This window comes from Microcebus murinus, unplaced genomic scaffold, assembly GCF_040939455.1.
Source record: "Microcebus murinus isolate Inina unplaced genomic scaffold, M.murinus_Inina_mat1.0 scaf010_hap2_Mmur4.0, whole genome shotgun sequence".
Classification (NCBI taxonomy): domain Eukaryota; kingdom Metazoa; phylum Chordata; class Mammalia; order Primates; family Cheirogaleidae; genus Microcebus; species Microcebus murinus.
This window is the reverse complement of record NW_027438956.1, coordinates 587003-604936: the sequence shown is the minus strand read 5'-3', so window position 1 is coordinate 604936 and position 17934 is coordinate 587003. Positions and strand designations below refer to the sequence as shown.

At 49.0% G+C, this 17934-nt stretch overlaps 1 protein-coding gene across 5 annotated transcripts in view; it reads left to right on the top strand.

Annotated features, from left to right (window-relative positions):
- Positions 1-682: 682 nt before the first annotated feature.
- WDR45B (WD repeat domain 45B) overlaps positions 683-17934 on the top strand; it is a 36855-nt gene continuing 19603 nt past the window's right edge. For 2 of the 5 annotated variants that reach the window (XM_075999831.1, XM_012777276.3), the window contains exons 1-5: positions 683-868; positions 6408-6482; positions 6554-6586; positions 6849-6887; positions 16216-16317. In XM_075999831.1, coding sequence (XP_075855946.1) covers positions 802-868; positions 6408-6482; positions 6554-6586; positions 6849-6887; positions 16216-16317 — 316 coding nt within the window. In that variant the 5' untranslated portion in view covers positions 683-801. The remainder of the gene's footprint in view (positions 869-6407; positions 6483-6553; positions 6587-6848; positions 6888-16215; positions 16318-17934) is intronic. The other 3 variants (XM_075999833.1, XM_012777278.2, XM_075999832.1) reach the window with 2 other exon arrangements.

Below are 17934 nucleotides of genomic sequence, written 5' to 3'. Positions count from 1 at the left end.
CTCAGGCTGGTTTCGAACTCCTGATCTTGAGCGATGCTCCCGCCTCGGCCTCCCGGAGTGCTAGGATTACAGGTGTGAGTCACTGTGCCCAGCCGACTGTTTCTGAATAAGGTCATATTCACAGGTCTGGGTGGACGTGTCTTTTGGGAGCCACCGCCGACCCCACTGCAGTGGGCAGCGCATGGGCTCGGACACAGCTGACGCGGTGCGCGGCTGTCCTCACACCCCGCACGGGAGACACTGAGTGAAATATGAACCGAGCGCCCCAAGGGAGGCAGAGAGTCCAGGGAAGGCCCCGCGCCGGCCTCCACTTCCCTCGTGGGACTCGGCGGTCGGGACCCGCCCCGCCCCGCGTGTGGCGCCCGAGGCCCGGGGCAGGTGCGGGTCTGTGACTGCGGTTGGCGGTCCGGGTGCCGTCCCCGCCGTCATTCGATCCTGGGCCCCGGGCCCGCGATCGCGGGCGACGCCGCCCGTCCAGCTCAGCCGTCCTCGCGGTCACCTCGGGAGAAGCCGCAGCCGCCCCTCGCGCGGGAACCGAGTCGCTCCACGCACGCGCCCGCGCGTCCTCACACGCTCCACAACGGCGCTCGGCGCTCCCTCGTCGCCCTGCGTCGGTTGGATGCACTCGGTGCTCTGCGGGCTCCCTGGCGGCGTGCGCGCGCACGCACGGACGCACGCACGCACGCACGCAGGCTCAGCACTTCCGGCCGCGGCGGCCTTAGCGCCGGCCCGAAGGGAGCATAGCGCCCGGTCTCCCGAGCGGCATGCGGCGCTGAGGAGCGCGGACACGTCGGCGGCGTCATGAACCTCCTCCCGTGTAACCCCCACGGCAACGGGCTGCTGTACGCCGGCTTCAACCAGGACCACGGTGAGGCGGGCCGGCCCTGACGTCCTCCCGTCCGGCCGCCGCACCCGGAGACCCCCGCCCCCTGGGCCCCGCACTTGGAGACCCCCCAACTCCGGGTCCCCTACCTGGAGACCCCCACACCCTGGGCCCCCCACCCGGAGACCCCACACCGGGGCCCACCCCGGCCCCTCACTCGGACACCCCCGCCACTCTGGGCCCCCTACCTGGAGACCCACGCCCCCCGGGACCCCTACCCGGAAGCCGCACACCCCGGGCCCCACACCCGGAGACCCCAACCCCCGGGCCCCACTCCCCGGACCCCCCACCCGGATACCCCGAACCCCAGGACCCCTACCCGGAGACCCCCGCCACTCCGGGCTCCCTACCTGGAGACCCACGCCTCCCGGAACCCCTACCCGGAGACCGCACACCCCAGACCCTCCACCCGGAGACCCCAAACCCCGGGTCTCACACCCGGAGACCCCAATTCCCGGGCCCCACACCCGGAGACCCCCGCACACTCCGGGCCCCCCACCCGGATACCCCAAGCCCCGGAACCCCTACCCGGAGACCCCCACACCCCGGGTTCCGCACCCGGAGACCCCCTTCCCGGAGACCGTTACCTGGCCCGGTCTCACCTCCCTGCCCTCTCACCGCCGCCGCCAGGGGTCCAGGCTGAGTCCGCCCCCCCCCAGGCTTTCGGGACTCCCAGGGCTGCAGGTCGGTCGCGCCCTCCAGGCTGTCCCCGGTGGAGGGCGGAGGTTAGGACACTCTTTCGCCAGTCGCCCCCACCCCACCCACTCTGGGTCTCTGCTGCCTACCGGCTGGCTTGGCTGGGGTTTCTCCCCATGGCATAATTTATGGTGTGCCTCAAAACTCCGTTTTTTCTAGCACTTCTCTTAGGTTCTTGAGCAAATAAGGTGCAGCTGAGTTGAAAATTGTTTCAGTTCTTTTGAGCCTGGGAACTACACTTTATTGAGGATTTTTGTAGGCCATGTGACCTAGGTGGGGTATAGTTCTTACCTTTTCTCTTGGTTTCAATCGGAAAATGTCACCCTCTTCCCCCACATTTCTTGGTGCTGTGTGTGTGTGTGTGTCTGTGTGTAATAGAAGGACTTTTTAGGTCTACCTTTGAGGGAAATCTCGTTTCTTTTAGCACCTTGGAATCCAGCTGTAGTCACTGGATGATTTAACCCACTGGGAGAGAGTGATCTCTTTACACAGGGTGTGCCTGAAAGGGCCCCTAGGACGCAGGTGTGAGTCACCAGATTCCTGCTGCAGTTGAGACTGGGAGGGTCTCCCAGAGACAGCCCTTCTTCCTTGGGCAGGGAACTGGAATTTGGACAGACACCACCTCAGATTTTCAGTGCCCACTACTAAAATTCGTAACTGGGGAGAAAAGGAGTAATGGCTGTCATTCAGGGACAGACTTATAAGAATTTTTTCCTATTGACTTTGCAAGTTTTGTTTTTGAACAGAATCAAAGCAAGTGCTATATGATTCTGTATTTGTGAAAGTAGTTTTTTTTTCTTTGTGGCACCGGCATGTGAAGGTAATTTTAAATAGATACAATGATTACCTCTCTCTCATTTGGCATGTATGTAGTTTGTGCTTGGTGTGCAGGACACTTCTTGGGATTTGAGGGATATGTTGAATATAATCAAAACCTGTCCCTTTGCTAAATTTGACTGGCTAAAAAAACCCACAAAAAACTGTCCCTTGTATCGCTAGTGGTGCAGTAGGAGAACTATTAATAAAATATGTCTGAGGAAAAGGTAAAAGGCAGACAATATGCGTGCCACAAGAGAGGTATAAGAAGTTTTTCATTAAGTTGGAAGAGGAGGGCTCTGGGAGGCCAAGGGAGGAGGATAGCTTGAGCTCAGGAATTCACTGAGACCAGCCTGAGCAAGAGCAGGACCCCATCTCTACTAAAAATAGAAAAATTAGCTGGGCACAGTGGCACATGCCTGTAGTCCCAGCTACTCTGGAGGCTGAAGTAGAAGGATTGCTTGAGCCCAAGGAGTTTGAAGTTGTTGTGAGCTATGACGACGCCACTGCAGTCTAGCCGGAGTGACGCAGGGAGATTCTGTCTCAAAAAAGAAAAAAGAAAAAAATTGGGGGAGGGCAAGTTTACTTCTGGCCTTTAAATCTGCAAAATTAGAAGCAGTAGTGGCCATAGGGAAGATTGAGGCTGAATGGCTCTCCACGGTGACCCCAAGTGGTTTTGGTTTGTCCCCACAGTAGGGATGGGAAGGAGCACATTTATTGAGGTTAGTGAGGTTTGTGTTTGGGGCCAAATGTTGGACACTGGGCAGTATTTGAACATTTTGGATTTGCATTAGAAGAGGAGGGCCAGTTTTGACAATAATTGAGAACCCTTTAAGGCATTAATAGTAATGTAACATCTCCTTAACAAACATGCTTTCATACTTAAGCTTCTGGTCACATGTAGGTTAATAGCCTGTAACGTAAATGTAAGCCAGATTGTTCATTACATTTTATTTTTACTTACACTGATTTTTAATTTTTACTCTCGGTGTTTTTAACATTCTTATTGTAAATTCAGGCTTATAAGTTACTTTATTTATTTATTTTTTGAGACAGAGTCTCACTTTGTTACCCCAGCTAGAGTGAGTGCTGTGGCGTCAGCCTAGCTCACAGCAACCTCCAACTCCTGGGCTCAAGCGATCCTGCTGCCTCAGCCTCCCGAGTAGCTGGGACTACAGGCATGCACCACCATGCCCCGCTAATTTTTTGTATATATATTTTTAGTTGGTCAATTATTTTCTTTCTATATTTAGTAGAAATGGGGTCATAGGCTGGTTTGGAACTCCTGACCTCGAGCAGTCCGCCCGCCTTGGTCTCCCAGAGTGCTAGGATTACAGGCGTGAGCCACCACGCCCAGCCATAAATCATTTTAAAAGGATATTTGTCCATAATTTTAAAATTGGCACTATAGTCTTCAAGACTCAAAAGTTTGTTGAAATGTACATTTCTGTGACATGCCCACCTATTTTCTTTCCATTTCCATAGGAAGCAGAAGTGCTTTGAGTATCTATTCCTACTGTGTATACTGGCTTGAGCTGCTGAGTTCCCTGGCCCCTTCTGTAGTTCTCAAGTTCAGGGGTGGGAGCATTTAAACGGAGTCACATGTATTAGGAAGACGCCCTCAGCGACTCTGCCCTGGAGCCAGTCAGGCTTCCTCTTCACTGCTGTCTCCCCCGGGGTGTGCGCAGCCACTGGCCGGCCTGCGAGCTGGTGGTTTCTCTGGGAAGAAAGTTCTGTTCACATAGCAGGGGTGATGCTTAGTCTCCTTAGAGTGTTTTCCAACCTTTTGGTGTCTGTAATACCATCCTTCTGTTGAAGTGTGCTCTACAGGTAGAAAAGTGCGCCTTTCGTGAGCGTTCAACCCATGAACGCTCTGAACTGAGCATACTCAATGCTAGCAGGTAAGAAACTGAATACACCTGCCCGCCCTGTGCTGCTCCCAGCAACTGCCCCCAGCCTGACTTCTGACCTCGTAGATCAGTTTTGCCTACTTCTGTACTTTATTTCTGCGCTTGTTTTTGTTTCTGGCTTTCTTACACGCAACATTGTGTTGTGAGCTTCCCCCCACGTTCGGGGTAGTGGTGGGTAGTCCCCACTCGATGTGTAACGTTCCTCTGTGGGATGCATCAAAATCCATTTACCCATGCTACCGTTGGTGGGCCTCTGGGTAGGTAGGGTCCAGTTTAGGATACCACAAGCACAGCAGTGCTACGGGTTATTCTAGAACTTTTGGTGATCATTTGTTCACATTTCTACAAATTGTGTACCCTGGTGCGCCTGGGAGTAGGATCGACAGTTGTAGTGGGTGGTGCAAACAGCTTTCGAGGGTGGTGGTCCCAGTGTACCCTCCCCCAGCGGGCCTGAGAGCTCCCGTGGCTCTGCACCCCCTCATCTGTGGTGTTCCCCATCATTTTGTCCGTTTTGGTGGATGAGCAGTGATCTTGTTGTGTTTTGTTTGCATTTCCTGATTCTCTGTGTTTTTTGTCCATCTGGAATCCTCTGGCATAAAACGTCCAGGTCTTTTGCCTGTTCTTCTGTTGGGTTATCTGCCTTTTTCCTGTGCATTTACAGAGGTGGTTTGTAAGTCTTGTCAGAAATATGTGTGTTCTGATGAAGACAGGTGGGCAGGCTTACAGCTTGGAGAAGGTGCACTACTATTTTGCTCTTGTATTTTCTGTCAAGGAAAGCTCTGATTCCTCTGTTTGGATTATATGATTCCAGTAATAGTTATAACCCAGAATGATTTAAGAGATAGGAACAGAGCACTTTCAAGTGAGTTTCAGGTTCCACGCCCAGATAAATTACGTTTCAGAGTGTCAGAGTGGATGAGAGGTGTGGACTCCATTTCACAAGGGCAGCTTCACAGGTCCTGGGATCTGTCATTTCAAAGTGACTGGGACAAAAAATATAGGCATGCTTTTCACGTTTGGAAGGGTGGCTGACAGGATAGAATAACGCGGTTCTGGAAATTAGAAAAGTGGATTGAAATCAGTAGAATGGTATTTTAACAGGGCCCTTGCATTGGCTCAAACCTGTTGTGCAGTCACTGTGAGGAACCAGACTTGCAGCATTTCAGGTGAAAAGGAGTTGGAGGGTTTGGTTTTTTCTTTCAAGCTACAGCTTCATACGAACTAACACTGGATGTGGCATTTAAGGAGATTAATGTCCTTGGGTCAAAGTTTATGGAACTAACACATCATCACCATCATCTTCAAACCTGAGTGCTTTGTTTGGTTCCTAGCAGTGCCTTTTATTTGGACCATTAACAACCTGGTGTGTGACTTGGAGATGGTGACCAGGACGAGTGTTATTGTGACTGTGTCTAAGGAGTTAGGACAATTTATAGGTGGCAGCAATGTCATGAGAGACCTCGGAGCAGGCTTCTGAGAGACCAGTAGCTGAGAATGAGCAGCCCTTGCCTGTCTTCCTGGGAGTCTAGGACCACTCTTCCATCTCCTGCACCCCTCTGCCCTTCTCCTGCCCTGTTGTGTCCACACTGGGCAGGACTGCTGCTTTGCGGCTGTCCTCCACTAGCTGTGGACTCTCCGGGACCTGGCGTGATACCTGACACGCAAGCTCTCTCGAGAGGTGTGTTCGGAACGGGAGGGGGATGGTGAGCATTAGCGAGAGGGAGGTGTTGGAGGAAATGCTGGGTGGTGGAGTGGCTTGTCAAGGTGGCCAGTGAGCTCCTCTCACTGGAATTCAGTGGTCAAGCGGAAGCAGGTCCACAGGTGCCAGAGAAGGACCCTGTAGTGGGGAGTTAGTGTGAGCAACTCCGAAGGTTCATTTGCAAGCTAAACAGCAAACTGAAAATGTCTCGCAAGGATGTGCATATATATCACTTAATGACATTTCCGTGGGGAAGCATCTGTGACGCCGCACGTGTCGTGTCTGTGTGGGGTGGGCACCTGCAGGAGCTCATTACTCCAGGTCTGCCGTTTTCTCCAGACCCCTTGCTTTTGCCCACACCAGGCCTGGGGATTAACATGTCTCTCTCTCACTCCCTGTCTAGGGTGCTTTGCGTGTGGGATGGAAAATGGATTCCGAGTCTATAACACGGATCCACTAAAAGAAAAAGAGAAACAAGGTAAGAAGGAACTGACGTTTCCTGTTCTCTCCCCTTTCCGACTCCCCAAAAGCCTAACTTTTATCTTTCAGATGCAGCAGGGAGAGGACCGCTGTCTTTGAGAGGTAAACAGCGTTTGTGGCCCTCCGTAAACTTGGCGGAATTGTCTTCTTCTTGGGCTTCTGTGGGTGCCTGGCTCGTACAGTACCGGGGTGGGGGGTGTGATCAGCAGGTGGCCGCTGGCCCAACTCCGATTTCTCTGGTGAATCGTCAGCCAGTGTGAACTACCTGTGTCCTTTCCCCACATCTTCCGTCTTTGCCAACTCTGTTTGGTAGAGCAGGTGTATTCATGCAGGCCATTTTCACTTTTTTTTTTGTTGAATGTAGAACTGTGGAGAACTCCGATGATCGATCCAGTTACGGCAGGTAGGACTCTTAACTCTTGGCAAATGATGGACACTTCAAAAATATTATTTGTAGTGATAAATTATAGTTTCGGCTGGACACAGTGGCTCATGCCTATAATCCTAGCACTTTGGGAGGCCAAGGTGGGAGGATCACTCAAGGTCAGGAATTCAAAACCAGCCTGAGCAAGAGTGAAACTCTATCTCTACTAAAAATAGAAACAATTTAATTGGCCAACTAATATATGTAGAAAAAATTAGCCAGGCATGGTGATGCATGCCTTTAGTCCCAGCTACTTGGGAGGCTGAGGTAGGAGGATCACTTGAACCCAGCAGTAGGAGGTTGCTGTGAACTAGGCTGATGCCACGTCACTCTAGCCTGGGCAGTAGAGTGAGACTCTGTCTCAAAAAATAATAATAATAAATAATAAATTATAGTTTCTTCTGTTTGCTTATTTCAGTGTCGTAATCTGTGTTTTCATGAAATACAAGTTTTCAAAAAATGGAATCAGGGATTCGTCCTATTGGCAAATAAAATAATGGTGGTCCTTTTCCTATCTGCCAGAAAAAAAAGTTAAATTTATGGGCAGAATTTTTTCAATTTGGTTTTTCCCCTTACATATTTTTCTTAAGCTTTTGGCATCTCCTGGTCCTCCTCACCTGCTGGGAAATGAAGCACTTATGACAAATGAGCAAATCTCAGCGAAATCACAGAAAGTGAGAAACATCCTTTTTCTTCCTGCAGTTGTGGTTTTAGTTTTGGCTTTGGTTTATATTCAGTGCGCATGTTAATTTCTGATGCTAGAACTGTTTCTCGTCCGAAAGAGGACTGCACTGCCGCGGCATCACGGCACCCTCGTGCTCCACTGAGCAGGCCTTTTCTGTCTTGGCAACTAGTAGCACAGGTCAGGGACTTTCGGAGAGTTTTTGGGGGCGGGCAGTGGAAATGCTTGTCAAGTGAAATCTTATATGTGACCCTAGAGTGTAAAACAGTGAGTGGCGCTTTATATTTTGGGGTTTCTTTTGTGAGCAGCGGTCGGCAGCCTCCACTAGTTTTAGAAAGACAGCATCGCCAGGTGGCCGAGAGCTCAGACGGGATCCACACGGTGTGTCTTGGAGTCCTGGCTCTGTCCAGTTGCTGTGTGACCTTGGGCAAGTTTCTCAGCTGCTCTGGGCTTCAGGTTATTTATGTGTAAAACCAGGATGCTAACAGTGTCTGCCTCAGGAGATTACTGTGCAGAGGGAGGAAGGAGAAATTGCACAGATGAGTGCTCGGCTCGTATGTCAGTACGTGTGGGCTGCCATTCCCAGCGGCAGGAGCACTGCTGGCGTGGAGTCGGTGGGTGGGCTTAGCGCCTGTTGTCGGTCTTGCAGGTGTCTGATTTACAGTAATTTTGTTTTGGTTGCATAGTGATTTCAGACAGTTCTTCTTTGTGCAGATAAGTAGTTGCAAAACATTTCGCAACAGCTTGACTTGCAAATCTCAGGATACTTTTGACTAAATTGACTCAGAAGCTTAAAGAGGAGTTACAGGTATTGGTGTCAAAGTTAAATCATTAGCAGTGTTTTAACAATTGCTTTCTAGTTAATGAAATGTTTATAATAAATTCAGATTTTCTTATAAAAATGAGGTACACAGGAAGCATCTGAAACTCATAAGTTCCAGAAAGTATACTGTCGTCAGGACATCGTGCTTCATACATGTGTTTATTCCGTGCTGCTGCTCAGCTCTGCTCTCCAGGGCAGGCTACCCTTGACCTTAGCGTGTAGTTAATTAATACTCGTGCCCGTGTGGTGGTATGCTCGCGTTTCCAGCTCATGTGAGCAGACAGGCCTCACCACGAAAGGGTCAGGTGCTGTCTGTCCTTTTTGATGGCATATTTTAAGAAATTCACCTGTATGGTATTTGCAGGCTAATCTGCTGTTAGGTTTCTGGCAACCTACAACTTCAGAGTAGAACAACAGCAGACGATTTGCCCTTGTTCCTTTTCTTATTTGAGTAGTTTGCTTTCTTAAATGTTGAGGACTGTGTCTACATTGCAGCGGCCTGCCCCAGATCTGGGCTCTGGGCCTTGTCTCCGGGTGACTGTGGCATTGAGGAGAGAGGCTGTGTGACGGGGCCTCGAGCAGAGAGCTGCTTCCCGGCGCACCCACCGCCGCTTGGCAGGAGCAGGAATCTGCTCGTGCAGGATGCCTGGTCCTCCAGTCAGGGGAGCTGTGTTCTCCCACTTTGCACCAAGACACTGGTCCTGGCCGGGCACGGTGGCTCACGCCTGTAATCCTAGCACTATGGGAGGCCAACACGGGTGGATCATTTGAGCTCAGGAGTTCGAGACCAGCCTGAGCTGAGCAAGACCGAGACCCCGTCTCTACTAAAAATAGAAAGAAGGCCGGGCGCTGTGGCTCACGCCTGTAATCCTAGCTCTTGGGAGGCCGAGGCGGGCGGATTGCTCAAGGTCAGGAGTTCAAAACCAGCCTGAGCGAGACCCCGTCTCTACTATAAATAGAAACAAATTAATTGGCCAACTGATATATATATATAAAATTAGCCGGGCATGGTGGCGCATGCCTGTAGTCCCAGCTACCTGGGAGGCTGAGGCAGAAGGATCACTCGAGCCCAGGAGTTTGAGGTTGCTGTGAGCTAGGCTGACGCCACGGCACTCACTCTAGCCCGGGCAACAAAGCGAGACTCTGTCTCAAAAAAAAAAAAAAAAATAAAAATAGAAAGAAATTAGCTGGACAGCTAAAAATATATAGAAAAAATTAGCCGGGCATGGTAGTGCATGCCTGTAATCCCAGCTACTCAGGAGGCTGAGGCAGGAGGATCTCTTGAGCCCAGAAGTTTGAGGTTGCAGTGAACTAGGCTGACACCACAGCATCTAGCCCAGGCAACAGAGTGAGACTCTGTCTCAAAAAAAAAAAAAAAAAAGGCACAGGTCCTGCGTCTACGCACACCTGTTTCTTTCCCTCCAGAGCAGCACCACCCTACTCCAGGAAGGCCTCTGGGCCCCAGGGCTGCCTGGAGTTGATGACGCAGCCTGTAGCCGTCCTCATGGTGATGCTGTCACAGTAAAGGACTCAGATTCAAGTGTCTCACACACTTGTGAGAGTTACTACAAAAAATTCAACAGTTGTAATTTGCACAAATAAAAATGCTTAAAGAATGATATATTTGGATGAAGTTTTATATCCAGTGGTAATAATAAGTTTTATATCCAGTGGAAATAATAGGAGAGTACGTAAAAAGTCAACCCTGTTTCACTTGAAAACATAAATCTCCCGTGTGACAAAGTTGAGCAGAACAGATGTAACCGGGGCCCTGCTCGGGGAGCTTGCACAGTCTGCGGCGTGGGCAGAGGTGCTCAGAGGCGTCCTGCTGTCCTCAGCGCACCCTCTTTTCCCTCGTGTGGCTGGCACTCCCATCGGGACGTTGACAGTCACGAGGGGCGGTGTGGGGGACTCAGAGACTTAGGGCGACTGCCCCGTGGCCGGGTTGAGCAGCCTGTGGAGACGGTACGTCCTGTGTCCACCTGGAGGTGCTGCACCGAGGGCTGGAGGTGCCTCGATGCCGAGGGGCAGGGCCTTGGTGAGCTGCGGGGAGCATCGGCACAAAGCCCAGCCATGCCCCGTCCAGCGAGCTGCCTACATGACCCACAGCGCAGCATCCTCATGGCGCCTCTGCACACAGCAGGTCCGGTGCCGGGCTAGGGTGCTGCAGAAACGTGAGGTCTGTGGGGGCGGGGTCGTGGGTGACCACTGCAAGTAGGGTGACACAGAGGTGGCATGTAGCCTTGGGAAGGACGTGGAGAAGGGAGAACACTGTGTGACCTGAAGGCCGGAGTTGAAATAGGTGAGCGTTTTTGTAGAGTAATTTCGAAAGATGGGTTCATTTTCGATAAATACACTGTTTGATCCCACAGATACACGTAAAGGATTTTATCTGAAGGAAAAAAAAAGACACTAGATGCTTATGTATTTTGTTACTTGTGGCTGAGTGTGGCGGCTCATGCCTGTGTTCCCAGCACTTTGGGAAGCTGAGGCAGGAGGATCCCTCAAGCCCAGGAGTTTGCGGTCACAGTGAGCTGTGATTGGGCCACTGTAGTCAGCCTGGGTGACAGAGCGAGACCCTGTCTCTTAAAAAAAAAATTGCTTGCAGCACTGTTTCTAGTAGTGAAAAACTGGTGGTGGGGGGCCTAAACGACCATCACAGAACATTAACTTGGTTAAGGTGCATCCTTAAAATGGCATTTGTGCTCATGCAGTGAAAGCACCGAGATCTATCCTAATGCCAGAGATGGCGTGGTGGCCGTGACGTTGTTAAAGGGAAAGGAACGAGACACAGGGGTCCTCAGACTTTTTAAACGGGGCCAGTTCACTGTCCCTCAGACAGTTGGAGGGCTATTGGAGAGTGCGGCGCGCATTCCACGCGTGCACACTGGGCCCGGGACGAGTCGCCTGCTAATTAAGCAGGACGGTAGCGGCGGCAAAAACACCCGGCGGGCTGGACAGATGTGTCGGGGGGCCACACGTGGCCACGGGCTGCAGTTTGAGGACCCCTGAACTAGAGGATAATGGAGACAGTGCTGGGGTTTTCTGGTGGAAGCCTGCTAGACAAATTCTGAAGATCCGTAGCACCATGCACAAAGTTTAGAAGTATGTACACGATGTTGTTTGCTGGTGTGTCCTACTTTATGCTTTTCTGTGTTGTTTTATTTTTATAGTGATTATAATCTTTTATAATGAGAAATAATTAAGATTTTCCATTACAAAAAACTGGGAAAGGAGGTGGGTTACAGGACAGAGGCAAGCTGAGAAGGTCGGGAGACTGGTAATTGCATTATTGTTGTCCTAAAGTGCTAGAATGGTTGAGTCTCACCCATTTATATAAAGTGATTAGCTTTTCAGGCATCTCTTAGTGGAATAGAAGTTATACCAACATTCAAACACTCTCTCCCTCTTCTTCATTTTTAGCTTCTCATCTTTTGTGGTAGGTTCTTTGGGGAGAGTTTGAACCACTCAGGCGTTGGGATGTGCCTTAAGTTCCACTCAGCTGGTGTTTAATGGGAGGCTGTTTTATGTCCTGCTCAATCTATTTCTGCAGTTTCAGTCTGCTGTTATAGACAGGCTTGGATACTGATATCTTCGGGCATTTCTTTTTCTTTTTTTTTTTTGAGGATCTCACTCTGTCACCCAGGCTAGAGTACAGTGGCATCATCAGAGCTCACAGCAACCTCAAACTCCTTGGTTTAAGTTAGGCTTCTGCCTCAGCCTCCCAAGTAGCTGGGACTACAGCTGTGCACCATGCCAACTAAGTTTTCTATTTTTTTGTAGAGATGGGGTCTTATTCTTACCCAGTTTGGTCTTGAACTCCTGGCCTCAAGCGATTGTCCTGTCTTGGCCTCCCAAAATTCTAGGGTTACAGTTGTGAGCCACCAGACCCAGCCTCTTTTGTTTTTTCTGTAAATAAGCAACACCTTGTGTAATATTCCGGCGCGCCAGCCCTTGGGGCCTGGAAAACTAGAGGCCTTGGTCTTCCGTGGGGTACCCGTCTTCAGCCGCAGGAGGTGGAGGTCCGGTTCTGTGGAAGGCTCTCCTGGCGAGGTTTGGTGTCCTCGCTGAGCCTGGGGAACTCTGGAGTCTCCCCTTGGTGACTTCTGCACAGTCCAGGAAAGGCCTGGGCTTCTGTTTGTTTGCCACAACTGGTTCTGAAAAATCAGCTTTTCCCTTTTTCTTGCCACAGTCGAGAGGCCATATAGCTGATTATGCTAGTGTCTAACTATACTTATTTGTCGTAACTCTTAATTCTCAAATTTTTGTGACTTAACATTGATATTTTTCTAAATTGCATCTGAGTTAGCCAGAAGTAGGCATAAAAGTAAACTGAGACATTATTTACGCTTTTTATAAAGTACTGTAGACTTAAGAGAATGATAGAGGCTTACAGCCTCTATCATTCAAATTAAAATGTTAAAAATCCTTTTAAACAGATCCTGATCAACTTTCAGCAAAACTCTATGCTGATTTCTTCATGGAAGTACTTAGTTTTAATTTTTGTAATGGTCTCATGTAATTGGTTAATCTATATCTGAGTCACAATTCAGAGGTTTTTCAAGCCTTGTTGGACGTTTCTTCATTTTGCCGTCATCCAGAATCACATCTTACTAAGGGAGTGACGTGTTGCTTTTAGAATTTGAAAAGATTTATAACTGACAAATTGAGCTTTATTAACTTAACTTCGTTAGTTTTTAAGTTCACGTTGTGTTTATAAAAGGTTAAACATTCTCAGTTGAATAGTATTTAAAAAATACATTAGATACCTCTTGACATAGTTCTCAGATCACACAGATTTGTTTCTAAAACTTACTGAACCAGCATCAAGGAAATAGTTATGTTTCTCATGCCGTGGGGGCAAAGAAGTTCTTGAGTGGGAGCTTTTGTTTTCAGTTGTAAAAAATATATGACATAAAATTTGGCATCTTAACCATGTTTAAGTGAACAGATCAGTAGTGTTAATTATATTCACATTGTTGTTAACCACTTTGGTACGGCGCTCACCGGCTGCGAAACCTTGCCCACAGCCGGCACTCATAGTCCACACGATAGTTTGTGCTGTGCATTGACGACGAATCCATTTTGCTCTTGTGCGATGAGGAAAGCTTTAAAGCACTGAAAGCTTGTTTTACTTCCCAGGCAGCTTTACTTGTAATGTAAATCAGAATAGGTAACATATACATATATGTTTTCATTACGTTATTTTTAAATGTTCACAATATTATTTTGATAAATGAAAAATTACAAAAGTCATATCATGGCTGTTGGCTAAAGTCGACGCTCGGCTGTGCACCTTCATATCACGGCTGTCGGCTAAAGTCTACTTGCACGTTCATCTGTGGCTGTCGACTGTAGTCAACACTCGTACCCAAGGGGTTAAACAGGCCTCTAGAACATTTTCATCTTGCAAAACCAAAAACTACATCCATTAAATAATTCCCTGTTTCTCCCTGCTATTTCAACTTTCTGCTTCTATGCATTTGGCTACTTTAGGGGCCTCATGAATGCAGCCATACAGTATTTGTCTTTTTGTAACTGGCTTATTTCACTTAGCATAATGTGCTCTAGGTTAGCCTGTGTTGTAGCATACATCAGGATTTCCTTCCTGTTTAAGGGGTAGGGTGAATAATACTCCACTGCATGTATCTGTCACGTTGCTTATTCCTACATCCGTCAGTGGACACTCGGGTGGCCTCTGTTAGCACATCCTGGCTGTTATGAGTAGTGCTGCTGTGAACGTGATGTGCAGAGACCTGTTTGAGACCCTGCTTTCCGTTCTTCTGGATGCACATTCAGAAGCGGGTTTGCTGGATCCTGTGGTACTTCTGTTTTCCAAAGTGGCTGCTCCAAGCTGTACCTAAGGTTCCCGTTTCTTCACATCCTTGCCAGTTGTGCCTGTTACTCTCCGGACTTTTGATGGTAGCCATCCCGGTGGGTGAGAGGTGGGATCCTGTGGTTTGGGTCTGCATTTCTCTGATGACCAGTGATACAAGTATCTTTTTGTGTGCCTGTTTGCCATTTGTAAGTCATCTTTGGAGAAATGTTTAGTCAAGTCATTTGCTGATTTTTTGGTCAGGTTATTTAATTTTTTGTCATTGAGCTGTAAAAGTTCTTCACATATTCAGGATATTAACCACCTGTCAGATATATGATTTGCAAATATTTTCCCGCACTCCATAGGTTGTATTTTCTCTCTGTTGATTGTGTCCTTTGATGCACAAAAGTTCTCAGCAAGCTCAGCGTAGCCCTGTTTCGCTTTTGGTGTCATAGCTCAGAAATCATAGTCAAGTCTGGAGTCTTGGATCTTTTCCCCTGTGTTTTTGTCTAGGGTTTTTTATAATTTGAAGTCTTACTTTTAGGTTTTTAGTTCATTTTGAGTTAATTTTTTAATATGATGTAAGATAAAGGCCCAACTTTACTCTCGGTGGTGTGGACATCCAGTTTCCCTGGCACCGTTTGTCGAAGAGCCCGTCCTTCCCCCATGAGTGGTCAGCACATGTTTTATGGGTTGTTAGCTCTTCTCTGTCAGCTCTGGCCTGTTCCCGGCCGCTCATCTCTTTAAGAGTGTTAAGGTTAAAGACTAAACAAACGTTAGCTGGCGGTTAAATTTCCTACTGCGTGGTGAGTGGGTTTATGGAAGTAGAAGGAATGGCCTTGGTTGCTGCAGGGTGGAGAAGCTGTGGCTTTTGCAGGTCAGAGGCCGTACACCGGCTCGCGGTGAGCCATCACAGTCACTGGGATTTGGACCCAGGCCACATCCTGTTAAAGCCATAATTACTGTGAGGTAGCCTGTGTGTAAGAGGACTGTTAAATTGTCTGTAAGAAAAGTAGTTTTCATCATGGATATTATTAAATATTCATTCCTCTCAAAGCCTTGAATCTTAAGGATCCCACAGAGCATGCTGATGAGCTTCTGAGTTACTCTGTGCAGCTGTGACTGGGGAGGCCCAGGGCAGTTCTCAGGCTAATGTCCTCGCTTTCAGGTTTGCGCTGCTCACTTACTCTTTCCTGTACACAGGCTCACTGTCTCAAGAGCTCAAGGTCATCACAGACCAGAAGACTGGGGGACAGCTCGGCTGTGGCACACGGTCCACATGGAATGTGGGATTTCACCAGCATTCCCACGTAGTGTGCTTGAGCGCACTGGCGTCCTTTTGTTGTGGAGGACGTCTGGAATTCTGTGGACATTTTCCTCTTCAGTAATCCATGAACATTTCTGTGCATTTCAGACGTCAATGGAAGATGTATTTAAATTGAAGAAAACTCAGCTTTTGCATGAAAGCTTTAGTATGAGAGTATGCTTTCTCAGAGTTTATAGATTTTGCTACATCTTAAAATATGAAATTTAGATATTTCATGTGTTTTGCTGAATTGGCTTCTTAGGGTGCTGTGTGCTCAGCATTTGTGAAACATGTTCATGATGACAGTATGCTGAGCGGTGTCTGACGTCTGCCGCTCACTGTTTGCCTTAGTTGGTCACCATTCTCATTTCTGGTGGTAATCGGATATAAATGGCTGATTAAAAATGAGCCTGGCACGGTGGTGCATACTGTAGTCCCAGCTACTCAGAGACTGAGGCAGGAGGATCGCTTGAGCCCAGCAGATCGAGGCTGTAGTGTTTGCGCCGTGCTTGCCCCTGCAGGTCACCACTGCCCTCAGCCTGGGCAACACAGTGAGACACCACCATTTCAGAAAAGAAAGAAATGCTGCCTGTTATGTGTCTTGACTTTTTCATCCTTTTTATTGTCAAATATACATGTTAATTTTTTAAAATTGTCTTTTTGAAACTGTCATTTCAGAATTTCTAGAAGGAGGAGTTGGCCACGTTGAAATGTTATTTCGCTGCAACTATTTAGCTTTAGTTGGTGGTGGAAAAAAGCCAAAATACCCTCCCAACAAAGGTACAGTATTTGTGCACTTAAGAACCATGCCTCATTTGTATGTATTATGTCTGTGACATGTAAGATCGCCCCTGCTAGTCTTGTGCTCGTCACTGGGAAGAAGCTTCCAGAAAGAGTGCCTGGTCTTTGCACGGTTCTCAGAAGTGGTGTGTGGAAAGGATCATTTGTTCCCATTGTCATGGAACATTTGTGCTGGGAAGTGGGAAATAGGGGCCGGCCACACCTGTAGGTGGGTGTCATGAATGTCAAAAATTCATTCTGAAGCAAGATATAGGGGACTTGTTTTTTCCTACTGTGAGCCATTGACGTACAGAGACGTTAATTTTATAGCCACACTGAACACAGTATCAGTTTGGCTGTGGGTTTAGGTTGTGGAGGTGGGATGTGTGTGTGTGTCCGTGTGCATGTCTCTGAGTTGAAGGGACTGCAGTGTAAAAGGCCTGGCCCTTCAAAGGAAGGCGTAGAAAGCTTTACTGACCACATCGGCATACTTCACGCCAGCTTGAACTAGCTGTTGATTGGGGGACAGGCTTGAGGAGAGAGACGCAGGACGGAGGGTCGAACCCAGGGAGGAGGTGGATGGCGATCGGAAAGCTGAGCTGGGGACACGTCAGAAGGCCTTGAAGGATGCCAGGCGAGGGTGTGACCAGGAAAGAGATGCCGGCAGATGGGGTTTAGGGAAGATGTAGCCTAGAAGCCGTGCATGAGGTGGAGTGAAGAGCCATGAGAGGTTGGAGGCACAGTGGGAAGCCCTGTTCACAAGCAGAGGTGGGAAGAGAAGCAAGTGCTTCCTTGGCGGCAGACGCTGGGGAGAGGGAGGGGGTGAGGCCTGAGAAAGGACCTCTGGGTCTGTGAGGTAGGAACCCAGGGGGTCCGATTCCAGAGGTTGGGGGTGGTAGGAGAGTAGGAGGGGCTGAGGGTGGGGAGGAGGAGGGCAAGCTCAGGTCTGGCGAGGCTGTACAGTTGGGACTAGGCCAGGCCGCCATAGCCCGGGGTCGCACGGCAGGCGGAAAGCTCTAGGTGACTCACCGGGGGCCCAGGCTCACAGGTCTCAGCGGAGTCCAGGAATATAGGGATAGAGTCCACGACAGGAGGGCTCGCGCTGATACATTGGTGTATGTTTTGGACTTAGGAACAGAGAAGTGAAATGGAAAGATTGTTGGCAGGAAAAACAGTGGAAGACCGGTCTGAGATGCCGGCCTCTGGGCAGGCTGCATGCTCAGGGTGTGGGGCTTCGGGGCAGGGTGGAGAGTGCCCAGTAGCACAGCTCGGGGGAGCTGTGGCCTGCGCCTTGTGAGTCCTTGTCTTGTCAGGAAGACTTTCATTGGCCATTAAGGAGAGAAAAGAGCTTGCACTGGCAAGTCCAGAGGCCTGGGGTTCCCTTGGCAACATTGAGGGGCTGTCACGTGACCTCCTGGTGCTGTGGGGGAGGGGTGTGTTAGATAAACTCAGCTCATCTAGTTGTCCAAGAAGTGAGAGAGACTTAGAAATTATATAGACTTAGAAGAAAGCAATTTTTCAGCAGGCATTTGAGTAAATACATTTTTTGTAGAACCTAAAGGTAGTTTTTCTCAATTAATGAGGTTTATTTTTTAGAGCAGTGTTTTGTTCGCAGCA